Consider the following 19,003-nt stretch of genomic DNA (forward strand, 5'->3'; position numbering starts at 1 on the left):
TGCTTAACTTTTCAATAGGGACTATGAGCATCTTACAGTACTGTACATAATTATCTTATTATCGCTAACCTTTCAAGAGTGCCAATGTCATAAAGCAGCTTTTATTCTAGTAATAACTAAATTTTCCTTAAATCTTTTGGAAAAGATCCCACGTAAGTTGTTTACCCAATAGGCAAGGCTAAAATACAACCGAATATTTATTTAGGATTGATATTCTCCATAAGTTTAGTTAGTTTAGGTAAATCCTTTGAACATAAAATATTTTTCCTGGGGGAAAAAAATCTACTTTTTCCTAGAGACAGAAATCTTTAGCTGCTTTCTAAAGCAGATGACATGTAAGCCCAAGGCAGTGCTTAACCCATAAATTACATAAGGGTCACATTTTGGAAACTTTAGCTATTTTGTATCCCAGTGGAATAGTCTTTGGTTTTCTTACCGAAAGGCTTATGTGTTGACTCATTTCCTTTACCAATATGACAATTTCCTGCACACATTTAATGCTTTGGGCAAGATTATAATATGTTAACTAAGATGTTTTTACTAATGTTTTTTTCATTAGGAAACTTAAAATTTCAACTTTTTTTTTATAGCTTAGCTTGTTATCATCCAAAAATAATGTGTTATTTGGGATGTTGGATGTTTTGGCTGTTCTTAGCCATTACTATGCAATATTAGTTTCCCAAAATCTGAAAATACTGTCTTTTAACTATTCTAGGTTGTATGTTTGCATCTTTAACCATATTATGCTTATTGCATGCACTAGAGCATTGAGTGATACCTGGTGTTTTTTTGTACTAACCAGAACATGTGGGTTTTAACTGTGAACCGTACTTTAGCTATTCGTAGAATGTATTTGCTTGACTAACTTATGGCCTTTTTTGCTAATGCTTCATGGTTGTCCTACAACCGTTTAGGACGCTGCATTGGGATACAGATCCATCAGTTCTTCAGCTTCACTCAGATTCCGATTTGGGGTATTGAATAGATTTATTACCTTCCCTCTTTTATAATTAATTTAATTCTTTGTGAAATTGTCCTAATTTTATTTTGCTTAAATTTCTAATATTCAGGTAATAGTTTGAAGGGTGATATTTTATTGTGACACCTCATTTATCCTCTATCATTTGTGAAAGACATATTTTATGTATCTGATTTTAGAGGTACCCTAAGTCTACCCATTTAAATGTCCAAATTACTTTTATTATTTCTATATTTTTGATGTAAGTTTTTCTACAATGTATTACAAACTTCCCATACTTTTTCTAATAAATATGCTATATGTAATTGAACCTTTTCTAGGTTACTCAACATGAATATTAATTTATTTTTCTATATTAAAATTCCCTGATGATTTCTAAGGTTTTGAGAGGAACAGAGCTGTTGGTTTCTACACCGTGGCTCCAGATTGCTATTGATTTACTCATTAATTCATTTATTCATTCGTTTATTTATTCTAGTCTCCAATGCAAACTATAAATGTTTGCTACTGCCATTGTGCCTGACTCAGATAGCTCTTTTCCCTTGATATTTTGCAGCTTCTAAAACATATGACCAACACCTTTAGGAATTATGTCTAAAGTTAAGAGTTAATAAGCCTTGAATTAGGCCATATAAGAAAAGTATATGAGCTTCTTCTACATTAGCTGGTAGGCCTCTCTCGGCTGCCCTGAGGCTTCCCCACCCCCCAGTTGCTTGCTTGTTCTCAGTAAAAGTGGCTTTGGATAACTGAGGTATTACCTCCCTAAATCTATCCCTAAATCTTAGAATATTTTGTTTGTTTGTTCTAGTATTGTGATTTTTACCTATTAAACCCTATATGTACTCAAGTTAGTAACTTGTTCCTAATGTTGGCTTGACTGTTTTTTATCAGATATGTGAGTGACTTACTTTTCATATGGTTTACATCTTAAATATCAGAATATAAAGTTTCTTATTTCAGATTTTGTTCTTAGAATACTAGATTACTTCAAATGTACTTAAAATTTCCCATTTAATTCTTTGATTATGCTTTTTTTTTTTTTCTTTAAGGCTAGATATTCCCAAGGTAGAAAACACATTTAAATTTTCTTACGGCCCACATTTGGGACCTTAGAGAAAATTAATTCTTTAAATGTACTAATTTTATTAAACTTTTTTGTACAGGATTTTGAAAAGGATGTTTATATAAGAAAAAAGTTTAGTTTATATTACCAATGTTATATTACCAATGATATATATATATATGTGTGTGTATATATATATTTCAGATATCCTCCTTTATATTCTGGAAGTTCCACCACTGTTTTTACTAGATATTCTTTTAAGACAGATTCATCATTGAGAACTTTGGGAGTTTGGAAGCATGCTATATTTGGTTTAGAATTTAGACATCTACTATAATAGCCACAAGTCTCTTCTTCTGTTTGTCAGAAAAGAATGTATTCCCCCCTATTTAAAACAGAAGTGGCTTTAGTAATTTCATGATATTCAGAAGATATGTGGCTTTAGTTTAGGTCTAACATGTTTGCACAATAGTTTGTCCGTATGTGAATCAAGGACCATGTTGACCATGCAGAGATTAGAGATTTAAAGTTTAAATATTTTATTTTAAAATCTAAATTGACTGTATGATTCTCAATTTCTGCAGAATATAAGTAGAAAAAATGGTTTTCAACAGAAACTTCTTTCTAACTCTTAAAGCTGAAGTCTTCTGATGGTGAAGGGAACTAAATGTGGTCTGAGTGAGATCCACATATTTGACTCTTGAAAAAATGTCCAGAATCGTATCCCTGCTAAAAACAGTTCTCATAACCAACCTTATTCAGCAGTCTGCTCTGAAATTCCTCTCCTCTTACTCTGTTATTACCCACACATTTGTTCTAAGAAACTAAATTATTTGCCTTTTTAAAGTGAAAAATAAACACCTTGAATGATTCGGAAATATCTTTTGTTTTTGATACCTTCTAATTCTTTTGTTAAAATAAAGCCAATTGTTCATTTAAAATTTCTTGAATAAAACAGGGATTTAAATTACACTGTTGGATATATAGTGTTTAATTATTACTTTTATAAAATAACATTATTTGATGTAGTTAAAATGTATCATTTGTAATATTTAAAAACATTTGTGTTCACTTTATTTAGACGAGGACCTATTAAACTTGGAATGGCTAAAATTACACAAGTTGACTTTCCTCCTCGTGAAATCGTCACATATACGAAGGAAACTCAGACTCCAGTTATGGCTCAACCCAAAGAAGGTGAGTATCTGTCCTTAATATGATTGTCATTAAGCCGCCATATTAAACAAGTGGATTCTTTCCTTTTTTTTTTGTTTCTTCTTCCTTTTTTATTTTTTGGCATATTTCCTTAGGGGAATATTATAAAAGTAGTGCTTTGGATTTCTGTATTTATGTATTTGTTCTTTAGAGTTTTAAAACTTTTTCTTTTAAGAATTAACAGAAATATAAGCTGTATGTATGTTTTTAATTTTGTTGACGTAAATGTAAATATTTCCATTTTCATATTGTCGTTGCTGTGTGCTGCTTTAGAAGCAGAAAAACTTAAGCATGTTCTATTTCTGTGTCATGAACATAATTAATCCCAAAATGAGAGTATCAATATATCCCATAGCAAATGAAATCATGTAAATTATTCAATATTTTCTGTGGAGTATACTGTATTCTGATATACTGTCATTGTTAATCCATATTAATGAACAAATCTAGACCTAATTCATAAACTTCCTCTTTTATGATCCAAGGGCTCTACTGTGTTGATTATATAGCAGTTTTTAATCTCTGTGAAACAGCCCCAGGATAACATTTTTATCCAAGAGTTTTTTTGTTTTGACCATGTGAATGTTCATCTCTATGGATACATATTTTTCATTCCTGCTGCTCTGTGGTTTGGTAAGATAGCTTTCACAGGTGCAAACTCCTCCTTTTACCAGAAAAAAAAAAACCCTGATGGTTTTGAGACATAAGCCACTTAAAAAAAAGAAGACATGGGGCTTCCCTGGTGGCGCAGTGGTTGAGAGTCCACCTGCCGATGCAGGGGACACGGGTTCGTGCCCCGGTCCGGGAAGATCCCACATGCCGCAGAGCGGCTGGGCCCGTGAGCCATGCATGGCTGCTGAGCCTGCGAGTCCGGAGCCTGTGCTCTGCAATGGGAGAGGCCACAACAGTGAGAGGCCCGCGTACCACAAAAAAAAAAAAAAAAAAAAAAAGACAGGAAAGATAAAGTGTTGAACTACCAGTATGGAAAAAACTAATACTGTAGGATTCTATAATTTCCAGAAAATATTATTTTATTAACTAGTATATTCAAGTGTTATAGTTTCTGTCTTTTGGGAGCTATATTGTTAGATATGTTAACTCAGAAAGTGAGTAAAATAGCCAAAATGAGGGTATAGTGACTCATTTAAAAAATAAATTAGGCTTTTTTTCCTTCTAATAATAATTTGGAGATTTAGCTTTACTTTGAGATGCTTTTTGGATTGTTTGAAATGTAAAGCATTCTGAAGCTCTTTTGGATAATACCTATTATAATATACCTATAATTAGTTTAAGTGAAGACTTCCATTTAAAAAAATTTTTTTCTTTTTTTTTTAATAATTGTAGTAGTGTATCATAGAGAATTTAGAGAAGACAGAAAGGGTAGGAAGTGTCTGTTATACCACTATAAAAACAGTTTCTAGTCTGTTTTCCATGATATATTTTTTCAAAAATTATATATGTATACATAAACACACACAAACATACGTATATACACACATATGGTTTTATATCCTACTTGAAATTTGCATTTTTAATTGCTTATTTTTGACATGCATATAAATTTTAAAGTGTGAATGTGTGACAATGTCTTTGAACTAATTTGAATGTATAGCTACATAGTATATGCCTGGCAGTTTTCAAAAAAATTTTTTTTCCCATTTTTATTTTTCAAGTAATTGGAAAATTTAAAAGATTGTGATTTGTAAAGTAAGCTGATGACCCGGAAGTTCAAGATAAACTATTTTTTTTTTTTTTTTTTTTTTTTTGCGGTACGCGGGCCTCTCACTGTTGTGGCCTCTCCAGTTGTGGAGCACAGGCTCTGGACGTGCAGGCTCAGCGGCCATGGCTCATGGGCCCAGCCGCTCCGCAGCATGTGGGATCTTCCCAGACCGGGGCACGAACCCGTGTCCCCTGCATCAGCAGGCGGACTCTCAACCACTGCGCCACCAGGGAAGCCCAAGATAAACTATTTTTTTCACTTTGAAATTATTTAGGGCAAGGCTTTTAGTGTTATCGAACTTCAGCTTCTTTGCCAGATTTTGCATGAGTATAGGGATTGTTTCTTCTTCATTGCTGTAATGCCTGGTTTGAATAGTGTATGGCATGTAGTGAGTACAAACTCAGTAAATATTTGGTGAAGGAATTAATTGCTTTTACCTACTCAGGAGAATGATTTACTTACTTGGGATTTTTTTTTTTTTCATGCCTTTACTGTGGAAGTAACTGCTGGGAAAATAGGTTATTTTCAAGTGTTAATGCTACAACATAATTATTGATGAAATTGGGTGAAAAGGCACTTAGTCTCAGTTCTTGGTTTTAACATGAACATATCATGTTCTAATCATTATTTGCTCTTAGATCCATATATGAAACATACATTCTCCTTTATAGCCTTCTTGAATTCCATGATGACATAGTATATAGATATAAACGTGTGCTGTTATTTTATGTTTTATTTATCCCTCTGAATGCTATGAACAAAATTGGACCTTTTAGCATGTTTCAAATATATTATCTTAGCTACTTGTTTTAACGGTTCTTCAAACCTCACGTTCAAATTGATGACTGAAAATTTTAACAGCAAAGAGTGTCTACTACATATCAGGTATTGTGTAAGGCACTTTTTTTACCTCTAATCGTCTTACCAAAACCTTGAGAGTTAAAGAGTTAAATATCGGTTCTGTTTACATATGAAGAAGCTGAAGCTGAAAGAGATAGCTTATCAAGGGTCACATAGCTAGTAGCTAAGATTCTAAACCAAGTCTGACTGATTCCAAGGTATGCTTTCTCTCATGCTGCCACTGAAGCAGCACTTTCATGCTTTTATGATAGTCACCTATGGTAAGAAATTCAATTTACATTACAATCTAGTACAAACATAGATACAGATGTGTACAGCTGTCCCTTGAATTTCACAAGTTCACTTTACACCACATTGGGAGGTGGTGTCCACTAGAGCAGAGAGCTCCTTCCCTGGGAACTACACACAGCATCTCGGCAGAAAGCTGCCATAGCTTTGAACTGTGTCTCTGAGCATCTGTGCTGTATTTATTTTGTGCATCCGTTAACAGGATGTGTCTAAAGTAATTACTTCTTCAATTTACACCACTTCAGCTTAAGAAAGAAAGGTTTCATAGGATTGCTCTACTTTCGAATAGTGGGGGAAACTTGTAACTGATACAAAAGTTTTATGAAATAACACCTTTTCTGCTCTTGCTATATTTCATTTTTTTCAGTGTTGACCATAATACACTAAATTTATTGGCTTAGACCTGTAGTTTGAAAATTACTTCATTAAAAGATAGCATGGCTTAGTTAACTTATTTATCGATAAATTTGCATCAGGATAATATTTTATAGTGATTGGCTAAGAGTAATTAATAAACAGCTTTGATCTTTTATGGTGTTAAATAGAATTTTTCTTATCCTTACTGATAGAAGGTGAAAGTGGCAAGATGGGTGAACTGAGCCCAGTTTCTAATGGGTATGTCTGTATTAGCACCACTATCTTTAAAATTTTCCTGTGTGAACTAGACTTAGATGTTAGTTTTATAAAGGTCCACATTTATTCATTTGCAACAAGAATTCATGGATTCTGCAAGTTTATTGAGTATATGCTATATACTCGATTATTTCTTTGTTTTTTTTAGTTTCAGATTGAGGTATGTAAGTGAAGGAGAATGCGAAATGTACCCCAATACCATGGAGCCATCCTTAGCCTTTGGAACTATTTATAAAAATGAAATCATTTCCTCTCTATATCATTACAATTATTTTCATGTCCAGGGCTCTTACATTGTTTCTTTTCCTAATTTGTAGAGGTTCTAGAAAGAGGGAAAGAAAAAAAAAACCTGAACTTAAGGTTTTATAATGAAAACACTTTGTGCATAACTGTACTTCTGCTTATCCATTGGTTTAATACAGTGCCTCTCAAACTTAGCCTGGTTGGCTCACGTTTAAGAATTACGTAACAAATTCCAAAACTCACCATGAGACAAAATTGCTGAAATCACAGTTTGAGTGTAACAGACAGTAAATTGAACTTGGGTAGGCAGTATAATTAGTGCAGAAGTAACGTGAGTTACCAAATTGAAGATAAAAATTGGTTTTAGGCTTAACTCTTTTTTTTCATTTTTTAAAAATGGCTGAATCTATTCTTTTAAAAAGCAATTTTTATTCTTCTTTTTTTCCTTTTTCCCTATTCTAGCCATCTTCTTTCAAGTTTACTCTGTAAGTTGGTAGTACCATTTCTGAACTGAGGTGCTTTGCTGTCTTAAAGCACCTACTGTGAATGAAATTGACAAGGAACATGTGACCTCAGTCAATTTTGTTCTCGGCAGGTAAAAGAACTTCTCATGGCAGGAGTGTGGTGCCCACAGATACACTCCTGGAAAAGTTACTTTCTTCTCTTTTAAAAGTTTTTAACTCTTTTGAAAATGGCGTTATTTTTTTCTTATTCACCTCGTCAGTATGGATTTTTTTGTTGTTGTAATTTTTAGACACAGATTTTTAAAGAGGAAGAAATTCCAAAGTTTAATCAGCTTGTTTACACCTGAGGAAACTGAGACCCCAGGAAGTTCATTGATGACCCTATGGTCACAATATAAGAGAATATCAGACTACAGCCAGAACCTGGTTTTTGATTTCCAGTGAAGTGCTATGTTTCGCATATCATTCCACTTTCTTATCTTTGTGGAGTTTTGTAATTATTTTTGGTGTTGATTTAGTAGTCAGATATTCTTCCTCAGGTACGTGTTGATCAGCATTTATAATGTGTAGAAAAATGTTATATGTAAAATAGCTCTTAATTTTTTTATTGCATGATCTTAACATCTGGAATCCATACTTCCCAAGTAGACTAAATCTGTGGGCCTTCTGGTTTAATAGTACCCTTGTCTAAAATGGATTTTTAAAAAAAATCCTGGAATAAATAACACATGTAATAAATTAGTTTTAAACCTCAGAGAATCTGTGAGAATATAAAAATAATTGAAAATTGAAGCATTTATTCGTAACCTTGACTGAAAGACTTTAATCAGCATATCTGAAATTGTGGCCTCAGAAAAATGTAATATTTATGAGATTGCAGATAACAGGATCTGTGTTAATGATGCCAATACTGCCTAAATAAAATCTGAATTTTACATAAAAAGAGACAATGTAGAGAGACAAATTCTGTGTTAAAGTAAATGTTATGTATGATTAAAGTATTACTCCCTTTTTATTTATCTTCCAAATTAGCATTAGATCTATATTCAAAATATTTCCCAATTAAAATTTTCCCTTGTTGAAGATCTAAATTATTAAGGAAATCCAAGTGACCTTGCATCTGATTCTGGGTGTTTAAAAAAATAAAAGGAATGAATTCCATTGATACATTCATGAAGTTTTGTCCTAATATAAGATTTTCTTAATATTGATTTTAAAGAGTATGGTATAAGAAGATGAAATTATGGACAAATGGATCGAAATGAAGTGATTCAAAAGAATGTTGATCCAGAAAAGAAAGGGTTATTTTCAAAATATTAAAGGAAAATCATTCATATCTAACATGTATTTTTCAACTTATGATTGAAGCATTTCCCTCTAATATTCTCATTTTGTTTGTGAAGTTATTAGTTGAAGTTTTGTAAATTATGTTTTTATATGCAACACATTTCCTGAGTTTTGGAACTCAGTGGCAACTTCCTTTGTATCATGAGAAATCAGACTACTCTGTAAATTAAAAATTCTTCATAAGATATTAAACTATCTTAAAATACAGTACACCAGTATGATGAAACTAGTTAATAAATTTATAGACAACAAATGTATTTGCTAAATGACATTAATGCCCCGATGATGATATTTATTTTTGACCTCATACTGAGCATTAATTGTGAGAAGTGATAGAATAAAGAGTATCAGTGTTTAGTGAGGATTTTCTAGGATCTTTCATATTACCTGTTAAATATGTTGTAATATTTTAAAATAATTCAAAGCATGCTTTGTGGCTTATTCTTAGATGTCTCTTAAATGTAGCGTGATATACAGATGAGAAAACTTGCTCTGAAGACTCCTTCCTTCAGCTTAACAAAAGCCACCCATTTCACAGATGATTTAACTTTGATTAACCTACTCCACTGTAACAGATTATTCCAACAACTGGAATTTCATTCTTTGGTGTTATTTCTAGGTGCAGCTTAATTTACAAAACTGCTTTTCTTTCCATCTCACCAAAATACATCACAATTTTGATGTTAACTCAGTAAAAATTCAATGGTTCATTAAACCTAGTCTTAGCATTCATTGACAAGAGATTTGTCATTTTAAAAGTAACTGCTACTTTTATGCATTCTTTACTGCTCAGTTTATAACCTTAGATTCCCTGTCAGAGAAAGCATGGAGTTGACCACTTAGCATATTGCAATGAATATTCATCAATAAATTGATGTGACATGGCAGTCCCATTTTTCAGTCTTCCTGCATTGTTGCAGTCTTTTTTAGTTTTAAATATAGATAATCATGTAATAGGGACTAGCCTAGAAAATCTTTAGAATTGTAATACTATATTTTTGGTCTAATAATATAGTATTATTAACATAATACTATATGTTAATAGTTTTTTAGTAGCTAATTGTATTAGTTTTTAATAAGAGAAGTGTATTTGTTTCAGAGGAACAGTCTCTAATCTGATGTTACTGATGTTAGGCATTTTTTGCCAAATATTTGGTATATATAGATAATCAGCTTTATAATAAAAATACTGTTTTGTACTTTTAAAGAACAGATCATTTTTGTAATGTTCCTGGAATTTTTATTTAGCTTAGTCATTTTTATGAACCTTGGGTTTATCATAGTTTTTAATCAGTTTTTAATTCATCTAGAAAGAGAGCTATGTACATTCATTCTAAAATAAAATCCTGAAAACAAGTATTTAAATAGATTATTACTCATTCAAACACAACTAAAGTAATCTATATGGGCAAGTTAGCATGGCAAATGCCATAAAGTAGGCAGATACAGATCACTGTTTACCATACTTCATCTACATTTTAAATTTTAAAAGGAAAAGAGTGTCTGTAAGAACGATCTTTTCTGTTAAATATATAGATTATGAGGTCACTTAGCACTGAAGTACCGACCATATGCATTATGACAGGAATTTGACACCTTTCATTGGAAATGGTACTTAGAAACCGTATAATGCAACAAAGTTGAAGGAGAGAAATATGATGTGGATAGGAGGCTGTAATTTATAATTCACAGTGCTTAAGAATGACTTGTCCAGGGCGACTCAGATTACTTATCTTTGATTTTAGGATTTACATACAGTGAACCCTACTAGCCGACAAAATTGATTAAGATAACTGACAGTATTAGCAGAAAATACATATTTTCAGACTTAATTTTTTTATAGATAATTTATAAATTTATTTATTTTTGGCTGTGTTGGGTCTTCGTTGCTGCACGCGGGCTTCCTCTAGTTGCGGTGAGCGGGGCTACTCTTCGTTGCGGTGCATGGGCTTCTCATTGCGGTGGCTTCTCTTGCTGCGGAGTATGGGCTCTAGGCGCACGGGCTCAGTAGTTGTGGTGCACGGGCTTAGTTGCTCCACGGCATGTGGGATCTTCCTGAACCAGGGCTCGAACCCGTGTCCCCTGCCTTGGCAGGTGGATTCTTAACCACTGCACCATCAGGGAAGTCCCCAGACTTAATTTTTAATTGAAGTAAATATCCTGTTATTCTAAAAGTCAACTTAAGTACAATTAAATTATTTTATTACATTACACTGGCGAGTGACTTTATGGTATAATTTCATTGTAATGTTGGAGCAGTACAGTATAGAAGAATTGTTACCAGTTACACTGTTTTCAGATTAATAATCCGTTGTATATGAGAATTCGTCTAAAAAGTACTGTCTTTCTGTTTTTCTATGTGATTATTTTGCCCAAAAAAAAGCTTTCATTTTTTTAAGTAGCACAAAAGCTGTAATTGGCATGCTTTGTAAGGAAGTGTCAGTGTGCAAGAGAGTGGCGATCACTAAGAATTCTTTTACGTGTTCTTTCCCCTTTGCACCACCGCCTCCTCAGCGGGGTCACTGAGATCACTAGCTTTTCTTGAAATGGCCATTTTCACTGGCAGGTGCATTATACCCTGTATTTTCAGATTGTTTTTCCATTCTGAATGTTTGGCAGGTTGATTGCTCTGGCTGCATTGACGGAGAAAGGGCTGACAAATGCGGTTGGGCTGGCTGAAAAGACAGTGATTACTGTTTTCCTTTGTGGCTGATTGAGGCCCTTGAAAGGAAAAATTTTAACCTTCACCATTTGGTTCAAAAGTATGAGCATATATTGAAATCATTCGTGCCATTTATCCTAGTTCTGTAAACTTGTCAGAACGTAAAAATCGCTCAATTTCAAGTAATGTAGGATTGGCATACGTCATTATCATTTTGATTAAGTTGGAGGTTGTATCATTGTGTGCAGTATACAGTGTCATTTAAAGCTTTCTTTCCTACAGGTACAGTTACATTTTTATTGCTTATACTATAGAGTTAGAAAGATTTTCATAGCTCTCCAAACCTAACACTATGTGTGTGGTTTGGCAGCTGGTGTGGCCTACAAGCTGCATTTTGTTTGCAGGGTAAAGGCTTATCTGTAGGCCTCCTGGAGTGTGGGTAATTGCACAGGCTCGCCATTGGGGAGAGACAGGATTGGAAGCAGTCAAGCGGAAGAATGTTATGCCATCCCATTGCCACCTTGTAGCAGAAAGACACAATCCCAGCAGTGCCATCTGGTTGTTGCTATCTAGTCAGCTGGCCTGGCTGCTGGGACCATGACTTGGCAGCTGGTTCCCATCCTTGACTATTCTTTTGTGTATGTCGTATGTATGCGTGTTTTAGATAATTTTGAACATAGGTCGGGGAAATGACTATAACTAACAAGTAAAGTCCCCTTACTGAATGGGCTCTTATTACTTGAGATGCGCTTTGCTGCAGACGCCTGCTGCCATTCCCTCATAGACAAATGACACATCTGTTTAGGCAATAAAAATAAGCATTTGCTTAATAAAAATCCATCTCAGTATGTAGTGAAAGAGAAGGTAGGCAGAGTTGTATGTTCTAGAACATTTTAAAATAAGTAATTTAAAGTTATTTCCTGGTTTGGGGGTATAAGGGGAGATTTAATAATTTTTAGAAGTCTTATAAACATTGTATATTATCTCAATATGTATTTTTATTCAAGTTAAGAAAACATTATGTTAAGTGCTTATTGCCACATCATGTAACAGTAGATAATGAGACTTGCATTTAAAATGACAGAATAGAAAATGTGGTCTCATAGCTATTATCTTTAAAATCTGCCTCTCAAATAGCAACCTGAGAGTTAATGTAAGCCGTCTTTATGCCATATGAAGACCCATTAGACACTGATGGTTTCAGATCACAAGTAAGCAGCCAGCTCTGTAGGCTATTTTAGACATTTGATTTTCTTCATTTTACAGCATTAATGTGTCAGCATGCTACATAAAACTATGTAGGAGTTGCATGTTGTTCTGTCTGGAATGATAAATGCTTGCAAGCTTTTAGAGATTTCCACGAGGGACTCATCCTAGTTGCTTATCTATCTTATTTCAGTTTATGTTGCTACAGAATTTGATATGACTATTGCTGAGTTACCACATAGGTATGTATAAAAACCAAGAAGTTCCACTTAATTCTTTTTTTAAAATTGTATTGATAAAATTTATATTATTTGTACTCTTTTGCTTTTATCTAAAGAGTTGTGATACTTTCTGAAATAATTACCTCAAGAGTTAGCAGTTATTTTCATGAAAATAATTTTTGTGTTATTCTGTTTTTTCAGATGAAGAGGAAGAAGATGACGTAGTGACTCCTAAACCACCTATTGAACCTGAGGAAGAGAAAACTTTAAAGAAAGATGAAGAAAGTGATAGTAAAGGTATCTTAAAGAATTCAACTTTAAAAAAAATAATTTAAAAAATTTTGTTGATTCCTGTTAAGACTGCTTTTATTATTTATATATTAAAGTAGACTAAAATGCTTTAAATCAAAGAGGTGAATCTGCTTGGAAAAGAATGAGTGGCATTCATTGACGCAAATTGTGATAGTGAGGTGACATGATTTGAGTGGCATAAATCCGACTTCAGAAAAACGTTTGTCTCACAGCCCCCCCGCACGAGCTGACTGAAGAAGAAAAGCAGCAAATCTTGCACTCTGAGGAATTTTTAAGTTTCTTCGACCATTCTACAAGAATTGTAGAAAGAGCTCTTTCTGAGCAGATTAACATCTTCTTTGACTACAGTGGAAGAGATTTGGAAGACAAAGAAGGGTAATGTTTAATTGCTAAAATTATGGGTTCAGCAATGTTGAATTACTTTAAGATTAAGAGTGGGAAGTTATAACAGTTGTTGGGTTTCTTTTTTTTCGTCTTTTTCTGTAGAGAGATTCAAGCAGGTGCTAAACTGTCATTAAATCGACAATTTTTTGACGAACGTTGGTCAAAGCATCGGGTTGTTAGTTGTTTGGATTGGTCATCTCAGGTAAATTATAACATAATTGGTTGCTATTAACTCATTTTTTAATTCCAGTAAGCAGGTAGTTTTAATTGTGGAAACTTTGTGTAATTAAATCAATGTATATTATTGAAAATTACAATGGATGATGGTTCTAAGGTTATGGTTGTCTTATGTACTTAGGAAGAAAGGATTGGAAACACTATATTTAAAAATCAAGAGTTTATTTATGCCACAGCCCAGTTTTACTAATTTTAATTGCTCACCAAATCTCCTTTGGATAGAATTGCAACACATATTTTAATAAAATATTTTAACATTAAAACATTTAAAATAACTAAACTAATTTAAAGTTTTACTAATGTTCCAGCAAGCATAACTCTAGAGATATATTTCTTGGTGAAGTGTTAGGAATTTGTATTTTCAGAATAATTTAATAATAACAGTTGAGTAACTAGGAATGTAAAACAGTTCTCATTATGCATAGCGTTTTTTTCCCACTTGATTCTTGCGAGCAGTATCCAGAGTTACTTGTGGCTTCCTATAATAACAACGAAGATGCTCCTCATGAGCCTGATGGTGTGGCCCTTGTATGGAATATGAAATACAAAAAAACTACTCCAGAGTATGTGTTTCACTGCCAGGTAAGATGGTCTTTTAGCAGTCTTTCCCAAGTTTAAGAATTCACTAATGAATTTAGACAAGTGCCTTTCTTCTTTTCTTGTCAACATAATGATTTCATTGGATTGGCATTTACTAAACCACCCCATATTTGCAAACAGATGTTAACGAAAAACTGAAGACTTCTCAGTTCAACATGATCTGCGTTTTCTAGCTTTTCTGACATCTCTTATGTTTAATCACACCTAAAGTCCTTTGCAGTTGTGATTTTCTGTTATTGTGATTGATTGTATAAAAGGAATCTTTTATAAAATGTCTTTTCTACAGGGAGTTTCTCAGGAACTTATTTGCTGAATATACAATTAGATGGTTGGCCCACTGAATTACTTATACATGGCCTGAGGAGTTGGAACTAGATAGTTTTAAGTAGAAACATATGTTTGAAGTAGGAAACAGATGCAGATTTTTAAAGTGGATTTAGTGGGAGGTTAGAATTTGCAAGCCTTTCTGGTTGCATAAGTTATAATCTTTTAATAATATCATAATTCTGCAAAAACACTTAACTGAATCAAAACTAGCATATACTCTGTTGTCAGATTACTGTCAGAAGCTAAAGTAGAGCCAGTTGTCTTCTGATTTAATGATGTAATCAAATTAAATAATTTTTGCTTTCTTCGATAAATTTCTTAAACATTTCTGTAAACAATCATTACATTTGACTTTTAAGCAAAACTATTCTAAAGCTGTATCTTATGTTCTAAAGCAAAATGAAATTTTAAAGTATATTTATTTACTGGTTTTTTATAATCTCTGATACTTTACAATAAAGGGGAAAATGTTTTGGATATAGATTTATTTTTATAACTTGTCACGCTTCTTCCATTTGAACCTTAAATATAAAAATCTTGCTGTTTGCAGTCAGCCGTTATGTCTGCTACATTTGCAAAATTTCATCCAAATCTGGTTGTTGGTGGTACATATTCAGGCCAGATTGTGCTGTGGGATAACCGTAGCAATAAAAGAACTCCAGTGCAAAGAACTCCACTGTCAGCTGCAGCACACACAGTAAGTAAAGGGGTTATTTCCATTAGATTTCTGTCTTCTTTCACCATTAAATACTTAGTAGTGTCCATCAGAGTAGTCTCAAAATGTGTTTCCTTTGATGTGTGAATTTCTCATCATTTAGCAACCAAAACTGAAGGCTTTTTTTTTCTTTGTATTTTTGGAAATCTATTTTATTAGAAACTTACCTCTCTTCTGAGATAATGTTTTGCTAATCTACGGAATAGCATCGAATTTCACATTAAAATTGCCATCAAGATATGAGACTGGATATGAAACAGAATACCTGTGATTATACAGTAAAAATTATTTCATTTTTTTTTGGTAAAATAATCCCAGAAAACTTTAATATCTCTTTTTTTAGCATCCTGTATATTGTGTAAATGTTGTTGGGACACAGAACGCTCACAATCTGATTAGTATCTCTACTGATGGAAAAATTTGTTCATGGAGTCTGGACATGCTTTCCCATCCACAGGTAGGTTAAACTTGGAAAGCTCTGAAATTTTGAGGCAAATATTGGTATTTTTTTAAGTCTATGTAAACCCTAGCTTATGTTTTTCATAAATGTTTTATAATAGTATTATAGTAATAGTTTATAAATCTAAACATGTATAAATGTAATTTGTGGTGTATATACTTCATTTTCAAACCTGCTTCATTTAATCAAACTAAATTTATATAAGTATAGTAAAATAATTGTTTACAAACTAATTAAGACTAGAAAATTTTCTTTAAAAAATTAAAAATTATAAGTTTACAAAATAATTTACTCAATTTTTTCTGTGTAGGATAGCATGGAATTGGTTCATAAACAGTCAAAGGCAGTCGCTGTGACATCTATGTCCTTCCCTGTTGGAGATGTCAACAACTTCGTTGTTGGGAGTGAAGAAGGTTCTGTGTACACAGCATGCCGCCATGGCAGGTAAATCTAAACTGGAATTTACAATTATTTAAAATTCTCTCTTGAATAATCGTATTAAAACAAATTGCCTCTTATTCAAGTAGAAATCTGTCCTAGAGCCACTCGTTATTTGTGACAAATTATTTAAATTCAGGTATATAAAATTAAAACTTAAATACTTTTTTAAAATAAAAGGTTAATTTGGATCATGATGTGTTCTGGATTTTGAGGGTTGTGGTGTGTTGTGATTTTTGTACGTGTGGACATGCTCACAAAAGTTAGTGGTAGGAAGTAGCATTCAGCAATTACAAATACAAAATGCACATACCACATACTGACCTTTAAAGTTGTAAATAAGATTTTCAGCTGTTTTTCCATCTTGATTTATTTGGACTTTGAGCCTTAGTTCAGTCCTCCTGATAATCGCACAGTAATGTCACATACACGTTTTAAATTGACTAGTATTTCTCCTGCTGTTCAACCTGTTTTGAAATTGTCTAGCTGTACCTTATCAATTGCTTCCTTTAAAAAAAAAATTGAGGGTCCAGATTTCATCTCAAGTACAAATCACCTTCACTTCAAAGCTTTTGATTTAAAAGTAGCCCAGATTCTCTCTCTTACATGTAGCATTCATTTGTCTCTATCCCACCACCTCAGAACCTCAGATATTGGACTTTTGATTTCTGTCATCAATAGCATGACGTTTATGGTTCCAAAATGTACTTAACCACTTTAGTAGCCTTATCAAATCTGGATAGGTAACACTCAACATAATTATTCTTATGTGTTACGAGCACAGAGTTAAGTTTGTTGAAATTATGTCAAAGTGTAATAAATAAACCCATGATAAAATATATTTATAAGTGCTCTACTTACAAGAGATTTCCCTATTTTCACTCTTAATGAAACAGCAAAGCTGGAATCAGTGAGATGTTCGAGGGACATCAAGGACCAATTACTGGCATTCATTGTCATGCAGCTGTTGGAGCAGTGGACTTCTCACATCTTTTTGTCACTTCATCATTTGACTGGACAGTAAAACTTTGGACAACTAAGGTATCTAAAAACAGATGTCTAGTCAAGTACTCAGGTTTCTGACACAAGGTGGTGCTCTATTACTACATGGGAAAGACAAAAAGCCTCCTAATAGCTTAGAATGATTTACTGATAGATCAAACCTAATAAGTTACACAGAACATGAGTGAACAACTAGATGTTGAAGTTTTCTTAAAAGTATGCTGACAAGTGTGGTAATCCCACACATGACCCAAGACCAATCTTCCCACCACTTCAGGCTTTTCAAGCACAGAACTGCTTACCCTGAACTGAGTTGGAGGAAAAGCCGCTGAGGATCTCACATGGCACTCACGTAGCTGCCCTATAGCCCAACACAAAAGCTGTGCATTTGCTCTTTGAAGAGCTTTTAGAGGCTGTTCAGAACTGCATTGGCTCACAGAGCTGATGGAAACCGGAGAAAAGATAGATAAAACCTGAGGTGTATAGTAAGTCTTATACAGTGAGTCTATACATCATAAACTGGAATCATTAAGAAAGTATTGTGTAAATACTTCTGTGTAAATATATATGATGCATATATATTTTTGTTTTCTGCAATACATAATTTAAATAGTTTGTTTGGGTTTTAATAAGCTTTGAAAAACCATTTATGTTATAAAGTGCTTCCGATCCTACAGCAATTCCAGATAGATGTGACATTGCCATGCCTCATTGAAAGTCTCAAGGCAAATCCAGGTAGGGAACATTTCTTCCTGTGATAGGCCTTGTAGTTTCATTTGACTCCATTTAAAAATTAAAGTGCCTTGACTTTTCTGTCTGGCTTTTCTGCAGTATTACATTGCTGCTGGCAAAGCTGCATACTTGAAATATCAGATTCTATTTAAATTAAGTTAAATTTTAAGCTGTGTTTTTTCATGTTTCTGTCTGCCTTGTCCTAACTTTATTTGATTCTTCAATTTCTTTGAGAAAACCTAGTGGTCTTAAGAGATATTCTTCACTATTACAGTGGAACTCATTTATTTATCAAATGCTGGCCTCAGAAATCAGGGATGAACTCACTGTTTACTCTTGTCCTTTCTTGATGCTTTCTTAGTGAGTTAGAAAACTTTCTCTTAAAATTGAACGTTTTCAGGTTTGGGATTAATTAGCAGGCATAAAAATAGCATTTAAGTCTAATGAAGGAAAAACTTATTAAATAGTGCTTAACACAGTGTCTAGCATGATAGGCACTTAATATTCATTCAGTTCCTCCTTTTCCTCTTCATGGAGATCAGACGCTCGGTTTGAATGCATATACTGTCAGTCATCTGTTTTCTTTCCTGGATTGTTCTTGAATTTTTTTTTTTTTGAATGAGATTTATACAGTGGCAAAAGGTAGAGGTAGAAGATTCTCACAATCACCAGCAAAGAAACGCATAATCCAGTTAGTAAAACCAAAGCAAGATGCAGAATTGGAAAGATGAAGCCAACTCTCTCTCTCTAGGCTGTAGGCAGCTACGTAAGTGGCTAGATTTCTGGTTATGCCTTCACCTGAGTAGTCCTTTATATAGAGACACAGGAAATGTTACATCTTTCTTAGATTGTTGGCCAGCTTCCTTTTTCAGTAATTGAAAAGAATCTTTTATC

General features: G+C 33.3%; 1 protein-coding gene across 1 annotated transcript in view; it reads left to right on the plus strand.

The window, feature by feature from the left end:
* Positions 1 to 19,003, plus strand: part of DYNC1I2 (dynein cytoplasmic 1 intermediate chain 2) — a gene marked incomplete at its 5' end in the record, with an annotated part of 50,959 nt that overhangs the window by 17,753 nt on the left and 14,203 nt on the right. The window contains 9 exons of the mRNA XM_082841552.1: positions 3,124 to 3,239; positions 13,104 to 13,199; positions 13,427 to 13,589; positions 13,701 to 13,800; positions 14,292 to 14,417; positions 15,313 to 15,459; positions 15,821 to 15,934; positions 16,248 to 16,381; positions 17,272 to 17,416. Coding sequence (XP_082697678.1) covers positions 3,124 to 3,239; positions 13,104 to 13,199; positions 13,427 to 13,589; positions 13,701 to 13,800; positions 14,292 to 14,417; positions 15,313 to 15,459; positions 15,821 to 15,934; positions 16,248 to 16,381; positions 17,272 to 17,416 — 1,141 coding nt within the window. The remainder of the gene's footprint in view (positions 1 to 3,123; positions 3,240 to 13,103; positions 13,200 to 13,426; positions 13,590 to 13,700; positions 13,801 to 14,291; positions 14,418 to 15,312; positions 15,460 to 15,820; positions 15,935 to 16,247; positions 16,382 to 17,271; positions 17,417 to 19,003) is intronic.

This window comes from Leucopleurus acutus, assembly GCF_964270905.1.
Source record: "Leucopleurus acutus genome assembly, chromosome: 6".
Taxonomy (NCBI): Eukaryota; Metazoa; Chordata; class Mammalia; order Artiodactyla; family Delphinidae; genus Leucopleurus; species Leucopleurus acutus.